The sequence below is a fragment of the Schistocerca americana genome, chromosome 3 (assembly GCF_021461395.2).
Source record: "Schistocerca americana isolate TAMUIC-IGC-003095 chromosome 3, iqSchAmer2.1, whole genome shotgun sequence".
In the NCBI taxonomy this organism is placed as follows: domain Eukaryota; kingdom Metazoa; phylum Arthropoda; class Insecta; order Orthoptera; family Acrididae; genus Schistocerca; species Schistocerca americana.
In genome coordinates, this window is record NC_060121.1 from 946389489 (window position 1) to 946405838 (window position 16350).

Genomic DNA, 16350 nt, shown 5'->3' on the forward strand with positions numbered 1-16350 from the left:
ACACAATGCCCGCTCGCACACTGCGGGACATTCTATTGCTTGTCTTCGTACTTTCAAAGCCCTACCTTGGCCAACAAGGTCACCGGATCACTCCCCAAGTGAGAACTTATGTAGCATTATGGGCAAGGCCCTACAGTCAGCTCGGGATTATGACGATTTAACGCTCCAAGTGGACAGATCCGGCACGATATCCACCAGGAGAATACCCAGCAACTCTATGAATCAGCGCCAAGCCAAATAACTGAGTCCATGAACGGCAGAGGTAGAGCAACGCGTTATTGGCTTTCCCAGTTTGTGAAGCTCTTTCTCTTTAGTAAATCATCCAATTATTCTGAAATTCTAATCATTCGTTTTTCTGTACGTGTACATCACGTTTACCGATATCCGTCCCATTCGGATAATTTCTTGGTGGTGTTTTTTTTGTGTTAGTGTGTATTCAATTAAATACCTAGGAATTACAATTACGAACAACTTAATTTGGAAGTAACACATAGAAAATGTCATAGGGAAGGCTAACCGCAGATTGCGTCTTATTGGCAGGACACTTAGAAAATGTAACAGGTCTACTAAGAAGACTTGTCCGTCCTCTTTTAGAATACTGCTGCGCGGTGAGGGATCCTTACCAGATAGGACTGACGGAGTACATCGAAAAATTTCAAAGAAGGGCAGCATGTTTTGTATGATCGCGACATAGAGGAGAGAGCGTCACTGAAATGATACAGGATTCGGGGTGGACATCATTAAAACAAAGGCGTTTTTCGTTGCGGCGGAATCTTCTCACGAAATTCCAATCACCAAGTTTCTTCTACGAATGCGAGAATATTTTATTGACACCAACCTACATAGGGAAAACGATCACCATGGTAAAATAAGGGAAATCAGAGCTCGTACGAAAAGATACTGTTGTCCGTTCTTCCCGCGCGCTATACGAGTTTGGAATAATAGAGAATTGTGAAGGTGGTTCCATAAACCCTCTGCCAGGCACTTAAATGTGATTTGCAGAGTATACATGTAGATTTGGATGTATATGTTGATGTATTGAACTTTAAGTTATAATCTGTATGCCGGCCGGGATGGCCGAGCGATTCTAGGCGCTACAGTCTGGAACCGCGCGACCGCTACAGTCGCGGGTTCGAATCCTGCCTTGGGCATGGATGTGTGTGATGTCCTTACGTTAGTTCTAAGTTCTAGGGGACTGATGACCTCGGAAGTCAAGTCCCATAGTGCTCAGAGCCATTTGAACCATTTATAATCTGTATAGTTATTTACAATTTTTGAAAAATATAAGTAAGATTTCAATAATTTTTCCATCTGATAGAAGACTGAGATAAGGAAACTGTTGGTCTTTAAAACTGGAAGAAGCGGTAATTTTACTTATTGTGCATATTCTGCATAGTAGGAAGAATGTATGATCACATTTTTAGGTAATTTAGGGGCAAAGAGTGCAATGTTTAGTACCTTTGGCAGCGACAATGGCTCAGACGTGGTTGGACATTGAGCCGTACTGCCTGGATGACAGATACAGTAACGCTATTCCATGCTACTTCAACTTCATTTTCGATTTGATAGATTGTAGAAGTTGGTGAATAGTGGCATACCATCCCTCGGCAACCCATCACCAAGTCAGTTGGTCAGTGATATGGGTAACGTGCAGGCCGGGACAACTGTCTCACATCCTCTATAGGGAGATAGGTCAGGACAGCACCGGTAGCATGCGGTGTTGAGTTATCTTGGGAGGCGCTACCAACGTTAAGCCGCAACGATAGTCTCTGTTCTGATAGTACGTAGTGCTTCAAGCCGCGTCGCACGGTCCGTCTGAATACTTGTATTGCAAACCATCCCAGCCCCGACACGAGGTGGCTGTGCGGTCTAGCACCGCCGAGCAAATGATATGTCCTCTCAGGCGCTAATGTGATGGAGCAGTTGAGATCCTGAATGACCTTTAGCTAGGCCCTCCTGTATCCACAAATTCCATTTTCGCATGACGCTCGTGGGCCTCCTACCAAAGCGAACAGCGATATCGTGGAACTATTAAACACTATCTCGATAGGCCGAGATGTGGCCACTGTATAATTTCGATTTGTACTGGTAGAAGCTTCTCCCTTTCACATGAGACATAAACCGATTTGCTCATAATTGACAAATATTCAGATGCAATTTCTGTACGAGAAACTCACTGTCTAAGATTTCCTTATATTGGATGTAAATGGCGTTCCTCGTACCACATCATCTGGTCAAAAGTACCTGGACACCCCTACGTAATGCGTCACACACGTCTAGATTTCACGAGAGGTGGACCCGACAGTACAAAAGGAGGCGTGGAGTAGTGTGTTGTCAGTAGAGAAGCAGCGACAGCAGAGTGAGTCAGACAGGAGAGCTCAGTTACTTTCGACGTGGGCTAGTCACTGGATGTCACCTGAGTAGGGAAACCATTAGGGACATTTCAGCCCTCCTATAGCTGCTCAAGTCGACTGTCGGTATGTGACTTTGGAGTGGAAACACGAAGGAACAACCACAGATAAACAGAGACCAGCCAGACCTCAAGTACTGACGAACGGGGGTCGACGAGCATTACGTAGGGTGGTTGTAAAAAAGTCGCGTGAAGATAGCGGAAGAAACCATTCTTGACTTCCAAAGATCCAGCAGCGGTCCAGCTAAAACAGTGACCCTGTGTGGGAAGTTACAGCAGGTCTTTATAGGCCACACGTTCCTGCAGTCATACACTACTGGCCATTAAAAATGCTACACCAACAAGAAATGCACATGATAAACGGGTGTTCATTGGACAACTATATTATACTAGAACTGACATGTGATTACATTTTCACGCAATTTGGGTGCATAGATCCTGAGAAATCAGTGCCCGGAACAACCACCTCTGGCTGTAATAACGGCCTTGATACGCCTGGGCATTGAGTCAAACAGAGCTTGGATGGCGTGTACAGGTATAGCTGCCCATGCAGCTTCAACACGATACCACAGTTCATCAAGAGTAGTGACTGGCGTATTGTGACGAGCCAGTTGCTCGGCCACCATTGACCAGACGTTTTCAATTGGTGAGAGATCTGGAGAATGTGCTGGCCAGGGCAGTAGTCGAACATTTTCTGTATCGAGAAAGGCCCGTACAGGACCTGCAACATGCGGTCGTGCATTATCCTGCTGAAATGTAGGGTTTTGCAGGGATCGAATGAAGGGTAGAGCCACGGGTCGTAACACATCTGAAATGTAACGTCCACTGTTCAAAGTGCCGTCAATGCGAACAAGTGGTGACCGAGACGTGAAACCAATGGTACCCCATACAATCACGCCGGGTGATACGCCAGTATGCCGATGACAAATACACGCTTCCAATGTGCGTTCACTGCGATGTCGCCAAACACGGATACGACCATCATGATGCTGTAAACAGAATCTGGATTCATCCGAAAAATGACGTTATGCCATTCGTGGACCCAGGTTCGTCGTTGAGTACACCATTGCAGGCGCTCCTGTCTGTGATGCAGCGTCAAGGGTAACCGCAGCCATGGTCTCCGAGCTGATACACCATGCTGCTGCAAACGTCGTCGAACTGTTCGTGCAGACGGTTGTTGTCTTGCAAACGTCCCCATCTGTTGACTCAGGGATCGAGACGTGGCTGCACGATCCGCAGGAGCCACGCGGATAAGATGCCTGTCATCTCGAGTGCTAGTGATACGAGGTCGTTGGGATCCATCACGGCGTTCCGTATTACCCTCCTGAAATCACCGAGTCCATATTCGAATGCTCTGAAAAGCTAATCATTTGCATATCACAGCATCCTCTTCCTGTCGGTTAAATTTCGCGTCTGTAGCACGTCATCTTCGTGGTGTAGCAATTTTAATGACCAGTAGTGTAGTTGAGCGACAGCTGAGGTGGTAGAAAGGGCAACGCCACTGGCAAATGAATGATGGGAGAAGAGTGATATGGCGTGATGAATCACACTATTCTTATGACAATCCAATGGAAGGATTTAGGTTTTGGTGAAAGCCTGGAGAACGTTACCTGCCACCTTTGTTTTACCAACAGTGAAGTACGGAGAAGGTGGTGTCACGGCGTGGTGGTGTTTTCTCGTGGTTAGGATGTGGTCCTCTTACAGCGCTTCAGAAAACTCTACATGCGGAAGGACCTGAACCCATTTTACAGAATTGTGTATTGCGCAGAGCAGAGGAACAATTCGGAGATTATGACTGACTGTATCAGCACAACAACGCACCCTGTCATAAAACAGCATATCTGAGGTGAATGTTTTTGGACAATAACGTTCCTGAAATGGACTGGCCTTCCCCGAGTCCCGGCCTGAACAAAATGGAACACGTTTGTGACGAGTTAGAGTGTTGACTTTGCTCTAGACCCCAATGTCCAACTCTTCTCTGGTTTCAGTCTCTATGAGGGATGGGCTGTCATTCACCCTAAGGACATTTACGCACGTCATTGAAGATGCCCCAGAAGACTTCAATCCGTCGTAAAGCCGAAAAGTGGACACATTCCATATTAATGTCATCTAAGAAGCGTTCGGATACTTTTGATCAGATAGTGAACACTGTACGGTTGTGCTTAAGTGCTAATCATCCGCATATCCAAGCATGTAGTGCACTTGACGTCAATCTAACGTTTATTACAAGCAGCCTTCGTGGTCTTGCAATTTTAATGCTCAGCAATACAAATGACCGTGTAACTCTGGGAATCAGCCAGGTATTGTGCAGATCTTTTTTTAGTAATAATAAAAATACCTAAATAAGGAAGTTAATTTTTTTGTAACCAGAAGTCAATTATTTTGTTTGCCAAATTCTGTAACTTAATATCTTCTCTCGTTTGAGTCCGTATTAAGTTGAACTTACTTCTATATTGTCGAGCTCTACGCACTTCTGTTAGGTGATTCTTCTCCTGACGCCGCAAAACTTTTTGTTCTTGACCTTGTAGGTAATGTAATTTTTATTTATCGGACTTCTTCCTTATATAGGGTGTTAGAAAAAGGCACGGCCAAACTTTCAGGAGACATTCCTCACACACAAAGAAAGAAAATATGTTATGTAGACATGTGTCCGGAAATGCTTACTTTCCATGTTAGAGCTCATTTTATTACTTCTCTTCAAATCACATAAATCATGGAATGGAAACACACAGCAACAGAACGTACCAGCGTCACTTCAAACACTTTGTTACAGGAAATGTTCGAAATGACCACCGTTAGCGAGGATACATGCATCCACCCTCCGTCGCATGGAATCCCTGATGCGCTGATGCAGCCCTGGAGAAGGCGTATTGTATCACAGCCGTCCACAATACGAGCACGAAGAGTCTCTACATTTGGTACCGGGGTTGCGTAGACAAGAGCTTTCAAATGCCCCCATAAATGAAAGTCAAGAGGGTTGAGGTCAGGAGAGCGTGGAGGCCATGGAACTGGTCCGCCTCTACCAATCCATCGGTCACCGAATCTGTTGTTGAGAAGCGTACGAACACTTCGACTGAAATGTGCAGGAGCTCCATCGTGCATGAACCACATGTTGTGTCGTACTTGTAAAGGTACATGTTCTAGCAGCACAGGTAGAGCATCCCGTATGAAATCATGATGACATGCTCCATTGAGCGTAGATGGAAGAAACTAAAATGAGCTCTAACATTGAAACTAAGCGTTTCCGGACACATGTCCACATAACATCTTTTCTTTATTTGTGTGTGAGGAATGTTTCCTGAAAGTTTGGCCGGACCTTTTTGTAACAGCCTGTATACAGGCAGCAAGTGTGACATGACCTCCTTGTGGTGCGCGGAAGAAAATAATGCCTCACATTTTTGCACTGAGAGAAATTATTATTCAGATACCGTGAAAGCTACTACGCGCATCTCATATCTAAACACGTCCTCTCTCCACGAGAACTCAAGACATAAGGTGACAAAAAATTTAATGAGGTCTTTATCATTTGTAATCGCCTTCCGGCGTAGCAAAATACATCTTTTGCGGGCGCTTACAGTGGTTACCCGTGGCTTTTCCTACGTGCCAATACAGTATCTATAAAAATTGAAGCGCTATTAGAGTTTGTGCAAAACTTCTCGTGTAGCGAAAGAGAGTGCTTCTCTGCAGAAGTGGTCTGAGTTGCGAAAACTGAACTGAGACACTCCCCTTGGCTTTCGCCCGTCCGGGAGGCACATTCTCGAAGCGTCTGAGTTCAACGCCTGCCACAGGCGGCGGCGCGGCCACGGCGAGGCGACAGGAACTGTTTGAAAAGCGGCCGTTACGCCTCGAAACTTCTGCAGCAATCGTGTTTGTTTCCGCGGAGACCGGCCGTGTAATTACATGTCAGCTGCCTATCAGAGCTTGTCATTGCGTGCAATCGGATTCCGGAGTCCTTGCGCTTCAAGGCCATCGCTCCTAAATCTGTTCTGTGCAAGCCACCGCACGATATGAACTGGTATTAAAAACCATCTCCTTCCACACTGACATCTGTACTCTGCAAACAAATTTGTAGCTCATGGCATTTGCTACTTACTACTGTTGTACCACATGTTAAGATTTCTTCCCGTTCCATTCGCCTATAGATCTCGAGAATAAGGACCTCTTAAATGCCTCTTTAAGCGCTGTAATTAATTTTACATTGACTTCGTGATACGTAGTGGGCTGAAGTACATCCCTAAATTCCCCACCTAGTACTGACTCCTGAAAATCTGTAAATAGTTATGACATCTATCTTTAAACATCTCTCAGTTCAGATTTATCATCGTTCCCGTGATGGTCTTCTGTGAGGCAAACACACTTGAGCCCCTTCGGGCTGCCCTTCATTCTATAAGTTCAATATTCTAAATGGTATAGATTCTCCGAACTTTGAGCAACATTCTAAGATGGATCACGAGTAGATTTTTTATTTTGAGATCAACCATATTTCTGCAGTATCCCGCTAATGAACTGAAGTGTCGAACGGTCTAAGGCGCTGCAGTCATGGACTGTGCGGCTGGTCCCGGCGGAGGTTCGAGTCCTCCCTCGGGCATGGGTGTGTGTGTGTGTGTTTGTCCTTAGGATAATTTAAGTTAAGTAGTGTGTAAGCTTAGGGACTGATGACCTTAGCAGTTAAGTCCCATAAGATTACACACACACACACACACACACACACACACACACACACACACATTTGAACTGAAGTGTGCCACATGTTTTATGTTCACTTGAGCCTATATGACCGTATTGATACTGTAGTCACAGAATATTTGTTTTACTATTTCGAGAAGTGCATCCCTTAACATTTAAAGTAAGCTGCTTAGGTTTGCACCACTGAAATTTTATCGAGATGTAACGATAATCGAGTTGCCTCTCCGTGACTCTCGAGAAGAGTGTCACAACCTAATTTCCCAGAAACTTCGCTCAATGTAAGAGAGGTCAAAACAGGCGAATACATGTCTCGTCGCAGGCCACTGTGGCCGAGCGGTTCTAGGCGCTTCAGCCCGGAACCGCGTTGCTGCTACTGTCGCAGGTTCGAATCCTGCCTCTGGCATGGTTGTGTGTAATGTCCTTGGGTTAGATATATTTAAGTAGTTCTAAGACTAGGGGACTGATGACCTCAGATGTTAAGTCCCATAGTGCTTAGAGCCATTTGAACCATGTCCCGTCTTATCCGTACATACTCTACCGTTTCTGAGAAATGACGTTCAAGTTTACTGAAGGGGATGGCTCAGGGAACGGCGTCGCGGCATCACATTTTCGCGGCCCGTGTTAGAAATCCAATTGTTGTCTTTATTTCATTTTATTTTATTTTTTGTCATTTATTAATCCATGTCTTTAGAGGGTAACTAGACGAATGTTTCTTATCAAGCTAGGAGATACAAGGATGTTATATTAATTGTATAATTACAACTGTGTTTTACAATAAGTAGCATACATTTATTATGTAATATATATGGCTATGGTATTTTCAGGGGTTAAAATCTTTTTAAATTCTCATATTCCTATATTTCATTCTTACGTCAATTCTGATAATAATTATTTATATTTTAATCTTATATTTGTTCTTCAAGCAGATTTGGTTCATTCCCTTGGATGACACCAGACGCTGAAACACTCGAACATAGAAATTCCGAACACCATCAGCATCGCACGAAGACAAGCCACAGTGACATTTCTTCATAGGAACCTCACTCGGGAGAGAAATGTGGTTAACATTGCTGAAGATTTCTCGCGTTTTTAATAATCTCGGTGGAAACCACGGATAACGAATCACTTTTCCGAGAACTGGCGCTTCCAGTTGATTACGAATCAAGAAACACTATAGAAACTTCAGAGTAAAAATTTTCAAATAATTTTCTTATTCATTTACGTTTTTTCAGCAGGCGGACGAATAAGGACAACGTTATTTCAATGTACATTAGAAAACATTCCTGCAGTAATCTTCTACGGACATGGATAGGTAAATGAAAACAAAAACAAAAATTAAAACAATAATTTGGTTTCAAACTCAGGTCGCAAAACAATGAAGCCACAACGCTAGCCGCTGTACCACCGCTAAAAGGAAAATAAAGTTCCTCGAAAACTTTGACCGTCGGGATCTAAGAAACGGTCGAATATCTAGGAATAAACTGAGACACATGATCGCTTACTGTGACTCCTCTTCCATTGAGCGAACTTCTTGGGTTATGGCACTTGCCGTGTTCTCCCCATCAGTGCCAAAGTGCAACTCTGCCGGTTCTAAAGCCACGGTTTTGATTCCCCGTCAGTCCAATAACTTTTTTCTTGTCTCATGTCACTTGTTTTTCCTTTGACAACGTTAATGTGAAAAAGGCCGGACTGCATCGCGATTAAGAACCTACATTAAACTCTGTCACCCACAACTGGTTGGGTAAACCAGGAATAGGAATGCAACGGCATACCACATCCATTAGGCCTTTCCTAGGAAAGCTCTGTGCTGTTCAAAGCAACTATCGGGATGGTAACAACTTTACTTCATTTTAAGTAACTAGCTGCAAAAAAGCAGCGGGTATTATTCACACTGCCATTCCGTGTACACACAACCAGTAAATCCCCACCCCGATTCTTTAAAGAACCGAAGTCCTATGTATAAACATCGTGTGTCTGTTGTTCGATGATAACGACTGATTGCCACGATAGCCAGTGCGGAAGATGGAATTATTTGCTACGTAGACAGGCTATGTCTGCTATGCATGCGATGCCCTGTTGCCTTGGTGGATGACGGTTTCGGACACGGCTTTCCATTCACAGTTTATTTTTTCTCCTGCAACCCTCTAAAATCTCCAGTGTTTTTCAATACACAAGATCTAATAGACAGATACCGACAGCGTCGAAATTATAGGGGCTAAAGTCTACCTACTCACAAGGCAACCTCCCCATCGCACCCCCCTCAGATTTAGTTACAAGTTGGCACAATAGGCCTTTAAAAATTGAACACAGATCAATCGAGAAAACAGGAAGAAATTGTGTAGAACTATGAAAAAAATAAGCAAAATATACAAACTGAGTAGTCCATGCGCAAGATAGGCAACATCAAGGATACCGTGAGCTCTGGAGCGCCGTGGTCCCGCGGTTAGCGTGAGTAGCTCCGGAACGAGAAGTCCTTGGTTCAAGTCTTCCCTCGAGTGAAAAGTTTACTTTCTTTACTTTCGTGAGGTTATGATCTGTCCGTTCGTTCATTGACGTCTCTGTTCACTGTAATAAGTTTAGTGTCTGTGTTTTGCGACCGCACCGCAAAACCGTGCGATTAGTAGACGAAAGGCCGTGGCTCTCCAATGTGAACCGAAAACACTTGATCGCAAGATCATAGGTCAATCGATTCCTCCACAGGAAAACACGTCAGATAATAATTGTCTGAAAATAAAAAATTAAACTTTTCAGTCGAGGGAAGACTTAAACCAAGGACCTCCCTTTCCGCAGCTGCTCACGCTAACCACGGGACCACGGCGCTCATGAGCTCTCAGTATCCTTGATGTTGCCTACCTTGCGCATGGACTACTCAGTTTGTATATTTTGCTTATTTTTTTCATAGTTCCACACAACTTCTTCCTGTTTTCTCGATTGATCTGTGTTCAGTTTTTAAAGGCCTATCCACTGTGCCAACTTATAACTAAATCTGAGGGGGGTGCGATGGGGAGGTTCCCTTGTCAGCAGCTATCGCCACCTGCTCCGCTATCAGTTGCGCTCAATGAATAAGGGCAGACCTTTCAAGAATTCTGAAATTTTACTTAATTTAAAGGAAATAAAATATGAATACAAGTGTTCACTGTGGCAGACAACAGAAAACAAGTTCCAAGGGGTGCACATTACTATTTACTTTGTTGTTACAAGAAGTTAAATAAAATTAGAGAAGGTGTTCAAAATGTCTGCCTCCAGCGTGCCTGTCTTTCGCTTACCATCGACTGATGCAGTCGCCGAAAGGTACCGGGTGCGTTGCGAACGTCTTCACACTCTGCATATATTTTTAGAACTAAGCCTTTCACTGATTCCACTGGAGTTTCATACACCACATTCGCCAGATGACTCCACAAGAAAAAATTCCAGAATTAAGGTCAGGTGACAGAGACGGCAAAGTTACAGGGCCACCTCGACCAATACAGCGATCTCCAAACATCTGTCCTATCTGGGTTGTGGCAGCTAGATTGAAGTGTGTTGGTGCCCCATCATGATGAAGCCACATACATCGATGGACTGCAAGTGTCACCTCCTGAGGTAACTTCGGCAGCACTTCTGGAACGAACGTCGGATGGCTATCACCTGTGAGTTGAGGAGAAAGCAATCAAGTAATTGTGCATCAAGCCAGCCCATAAATTTGTGGTAAACTTTTCTTGATAACTTCGTCCGTGGGTGACGTGGGGAGGTTCTCTTGCAATTTCAGTTGTGCGTCTGGATTCGTGATTTCCTGTCAGAGAGGTAACAGTTTGTTGTAACAGACGGAAAGTCGTCGAGTAAAACAGAAGTAATATCCGATGTTCCCCAAGGAAGTGTTAAAGGCCGTCTATTGTTCCTGATCTATATTAACGACATAAAAGACAATCTGGGTAGCCATCTTAGATTGTTTGCAGATAATGCTGTCATTTACCGTCTTGTAAAGTCATCAGATGACCAAAACGAATTGCAAAATGATTTAAATAAGATATCTGTATGGTGCGAAAAGTGGCAATTGACCCTGAATAAAGAAAAGTGTGAACTTATTCGCATGAGTACTAAAAGAAATCCGCAAAATTAGGATTACGCGTTAAGTCACACAAATCTGAATGCCGTAAATTGAAAAAAATGCTTAGGGATTACAATTACAAACAACTCAAATTGGAATGATGTCATAGATAGAGCGAAACAAAGACTCCGATTCATTGGCAGAACCTTAGAAGGTGCAACAGGTCTACTAAAGAGACTGCTTATACCATGCTTGTCCGAGCTGTTCTGGAATATTGCTGCGCGGTGTGGGATCCGCATCAGGCGGGACTGGTGCATGACATCGAAAAAGTACAAAGAAGGGCAGCTCGTTTTGTATTATCGTGAAATAGTGGAGATAGTGCCACAGATATGATACGTGGAGTGGCGATCATTAAAAGAGAGATGCTTTTCGTTGCGACGGGGTCTTCTCATGAAATTTGAATCACCAGTGTTCTCCTCCGATTGCGAAAACATTCTGTTGGCACCCACCTACATAGGGAAAAGTGATCATCACGATAAAATAAGAGAAATCAGACTCGCATAGAAAAATTGAACTGCTCGTTTTTCCCTCGCGCCGTTCGAGAGTAGAGCGGTAGAGAGACAGCTTGAAGATGGTTTATTGAACCCTCTGCCAGGCGCTTCATTGTGAATACATGAGTAATCACGTAGATGTAGAAATCAGAAAAATTGAATGATTTATTCAAGAGAAAGAGCTTCACAAATTAAGCAGATTAAGCAACTCAATTATGTGTTGGTCCACCTCTGTCCTTTATGCAGTTAGTTGTTCGGCTTGGTACTGATTCATAGAATTATTGGATGTTCTCCTGAGGGATGTCATGCCAAATTCTGTCCAATTGGTGCGTTATATCGTCAATATCCCGAGCTGCTTGGAAGGCCCTGCCCAAAATATTCCAAACGTTCTCAACTGGGAAGAGATCTGGCGACATTGCTGGCCAAGGTAGGATTTGGCAAGCAGGAAGACAAGCATTAGAAACTTTTATAATGAGATTTCCACTCTGCAGCGGAGTGTGCGCTGATATGAAACTTCCTGGCAGATTAAAACTGTGTGCTGGACCGAGATTCGAACTCGGGACCTTTGCCATTCGCGGGTAAGTGCTCTACCGACTGAGATTTTCACTTGGAAGGTAGGAGACGAGGTACTGGCAGAAGTAAAGCAGTGAGGACTGGGCGTGAGTCGTGCTTTGGTAGCTCAGTCGGTAGAGTACTTGTCCGCGAAAGGCAAAGGTCCCGAGTTCGAGTCTCGGTCCGGCACACAGGTTTAATCTGCCAGGAAGTTTCATTAGAAACTTTTGCCGTGTGCAGTAGGGCATTATCGTGCTGAAATGTAAGCCGAGAATGGCTCGCCGTGAAGGGCAGCAGAACGGGCCGTAGAATGTCGTCGTCATACTGCTGCGCCGTAAGGGTGGCACGGATGATAGCCAAAAGCATCCTGCTATGAAAATAAATGGTGCCCGAGACCGTCACTGCTGGTTGTCGGGCCATATGACGGGCGACAGTCAAGTTGGTATCCCACCACTGTTCAGGCCGTTTCCAGACGTGTCTTCGGACTTGAATCTCACTGAATGGAGTAGGGCTGTCTTCAGTGATGAGTCTCGTCTCGGATTGAGCCCCAATGACCAGCGAAGACAGTGCCAGAGCGTAGAATTCATCAAATGTTATGTGGTAATTGCCACTTACGGTCGTCTTCATGGCGACTCCACACTGGGCCAGTTGGACCAGGGGACTGATGACCTCAGATGTTGAGTCCCATAGTGCTCAGAGCCATTTTTTTGAACCAGTTGGACGCGGCTGTGGAAGTGGAGCGGGAGCTCGCGGGGCGGGACTCACCTGGCGCCCAGCGTGGCACAGAGGGCCCCGCCTATGACGGGTCCCAGCGCGGCGAGCAGCGGCAGCAGCGACGCCACCCACGAGGCGGCCTCCAGCGACAGCCAGCCCGCCTCCAGCAGCTGCGGCAGCGCCGGCGACGACCAGCCCAGCGACGTGCCGCAGCACAGGTACGCCAGGTTCGCTGCAACACCAGCGCGCGCTCCTCAGGTCCTCGTCCCGTCTTCCGCTACAGCACACCTCGTGGCCTCTCTCAATGGCTATGTTGTACAGCACCCAAGCACCACTGGACCGTGTCCGTCCTCCCAAAAATTACCCTGCGTGCCTAGAGTCGGAAGGCAGACGCATGGGTGATGGGTGACTGTTTATGATGTATGTAGGTGTATGTTACTCCGTCAAGTGTAGTATGAGGGCCATTTTTACTCTTTTTATGAAAGCATCATAGGACTATTTACTGAAATTTTGATCTATATATGGAGTCTGTTCTTTTGGACATACCCAAAAGAAGAGACACCACATATACACTACTGGCCATTAAAGTTGCTACACCAAGAAGAAATGCATATGATAAACGGGTATTCATTGGACAAATATATTATACTAGAACTGACATGTGATTACATTTTCACGCAATTTGGGTGCATAGATCCTGAGAAATTAGTACCCAGAACAACCACCTCTAGCCGTAATAAAGGCCTTGATACGCCTGGCCATTGATTCAAACAGAGATTGGATGGCGTGCACAGGTACAGCTGCGCATGCAGCTTCAACACCATACCACAGTTCATCAAGAGTAGTGACTGGCGTATTGTGACGAGCCAGTTGCTCGGCCACGTTTTCAGTTGGTGAGAGATCTGGAGAATGTGCTGGCCATGGCAGCAGTCGAACATTTTCTGTATCGAGATAGGCCCGTACAGGACCTGCAACATGCAGTCGTGCATTATACTGCTGAAATGTAGGGTTTCGCGGGAATCGAATGAAGGGTAGACCCACAGCGTTCCGTATTACCCTCCTGAACCCACCGATTCCATATTCTGTTAACAGTCATTGGATCTCGACCAAAGCGAGCAGCAATGTCGCAATACGATAAACCGCAATCGCGATAGGCTACAATCCGACCTTTATCAAAGTCGGAAACGTGATGGTATGCATTTCTCCTCCTTACACGAGGCATCAAAACATCGTTTAATCAGGCGACGCCGGTCAACTGCTGTTCGTGTATGAGAAATCGGTTGGAAACTTTCCTCATGTCAGCACGTTGTAGTTGTCGCAACCGGCGCCAACCTTGTGTGAATGCTCTGAAAAGCCAATCATTTGCATATCACAGCATCTTCTTCCTGTCGGTTAAATTTCGCGTCTGTAGCACGTCATCTTTGTGATATAGCAATTTTAATGGCCGGTAGTGTATAATTAAAGCGAGTACGTCCAGTGATCTGTTCAGTACGGATGCACACCAGGTTCGAAATCTTACGGTAATCGGCAGAATGCGGAGAGTAATGAGAATGATTGGCAAGGGTCACAACATTAATAGTGCGTGGAATTTGGGTCTGATGGGAGGCGTGCTAGGGTAGTCCGCGCAGGTGCAATGGACACTCTGTTTTGTTGACTTGGTGGTCAGAGCGTCTTCCTAGTAAGCAACACACATGGGTTCGAATCCCAGTCTACCACAAATTTTCAATTTTCTCCATTGATTTTAATCGAGGCCCACTCGCAGCCAATGTCTCCAATTTCTTCGTATGTGAATTTCTCTGATGTAGAGGTCCAATTTTTGTGATTTTTCGTGAGATATTATGGATATTTGCTATATGAGGGAGTAGATAGGTGGCTGGCATAATTTTGATGCAATATCTTTATTGGGGACACACCTACCAGCTTCCGATTAAACACAACTCAGGACAATACAAAACGATTGAAAGTATGAGATGACGCCACAGCAGTACCTTGCGAAGTCTGGTAAGCTGCTGCGCTCTCACTATAGGGGTTGGTAGAATAAGACTGCGCAACCTTTGTGTGTAGTTATTCCAAGTAGAGTGTTATTCAGTTTCAAGGCAAAAATACATCACAGGAATCATACGAGGGCAAATCACTGCCACTGATAAGCAATTTGGGGTACGGTAGTTGTGGATAGTTGTCAACTATATAGTTTGACATTTTAGAATTAATCTTCCAATGTTGCAGTAGTGCGTTATTTTATCCAAATGTTGTAATAGCATTCGGAGGGTCAAAAGAACGTTGCGAGAGCTCTTATGTGTCTAGCATCGTCAGAATATACCGCTCGTTCACAGTCGACCTGTTTAGGTGTGTCATTTCTATTAACAGTACATGGAATAGGCTCGAACATCGAACCTTTTTGTACCCTTGCCTAAAGCGGTCGTATCTGGCACACAACCTCTAATCGGCCTACGAAATACGCTTTTGCACTTTTGTTTGTTTTCGAGGTATCTTTAAAAGTTGTCTGCCACCAGCATTTAATGTTTCTCTGATGATTTTAGGGGACGGGACAAGTAAAGGGAAACTTCACCCCTCATATAAGGTATGGCAAGGCTAGGAGCTGTGTGCACGGGGGTTAGCTCTGTCTAGTTTAAGTGATCACTAATGTGAGAAATGGGGCTTATAGTTATTACTTCATGTCGATGGTGTGGTTCCTTTTCCAGGAGTAGTGATAAGTAATGGCCAGAATGAACCATGGACTGCTTCGGCACTTATTACAGCATAAACTGTTCGCACACATCACAACGAAATGAAACGTACCTTGAATTCATTAACAACTAATACAGTACTAAATTACTCTTTCATAGTATAGGTTGCCAGAGCACTCGAATTCTTAAGTCTAGAGGATTAGGAAGTCTAGGTAGAAGGTAGAAGCTTTATTTGTTCATGTTTTCTTTACCTCTGTGCTCATTATGTCGTAACTAGTGGAAGTCTTCAGGCAGACAATGGATATTCTTTGGGTTTACCAACTTTGAGATGACACAATGCAGTAGTACAGAAGAACCTGTAGCCTGTGTTGCTGAATGTTGTCTGAGATTTTGTAGTGTAATGTTTAAATATTCTGAAGGAAAGGTCATTTTAGATTACTCAAATACACTCCTGGAAATTGAAATAAGAACACCGTGAATTCATTGTCCCAGGAAGGGGAAACTTTATTGACACATTCCTGGGGTCAGATACATCACATGATCACACTGACAGAACCACAGGCACATAGACACAGGCAACAGAGCATGCACAATGTCGGCACTAGTACAGTGTATATCCACCTTTCGCAGCAATGCAGGCTGCTATTCTCCCATGGAGACATTCGTAGAGATGCTGGATGTAGTCCTGTGGAACGGCTTGCCATGCCATTTCCACCTGGCGCC

The 16350-nt window shown here is 44.8% G+C and overlaps 1 protein-coding gene across 1 annotated transcript in view; it reads right to left on the reverse strand.

Moving 5' to 3' along the window:
• The window catches only part of LOC124606567 (facilitated trehalose transporter Tret1-like), a 166670-nt gene that overhangs the window by 92185 nt on the left and 58135 nt on the right, over window positions 1-16350 (reverse strand). The window contains exon 2 of the mRNA XM_047138551.1: window positions 12992-13172. Coding sequence (XP_046994507.1) covers window positions 12992-13172 — 181 coding nt within the window. The remainder of the gene's footprint in view (window positions 1-12991; window positions 13173-16350) is intronic.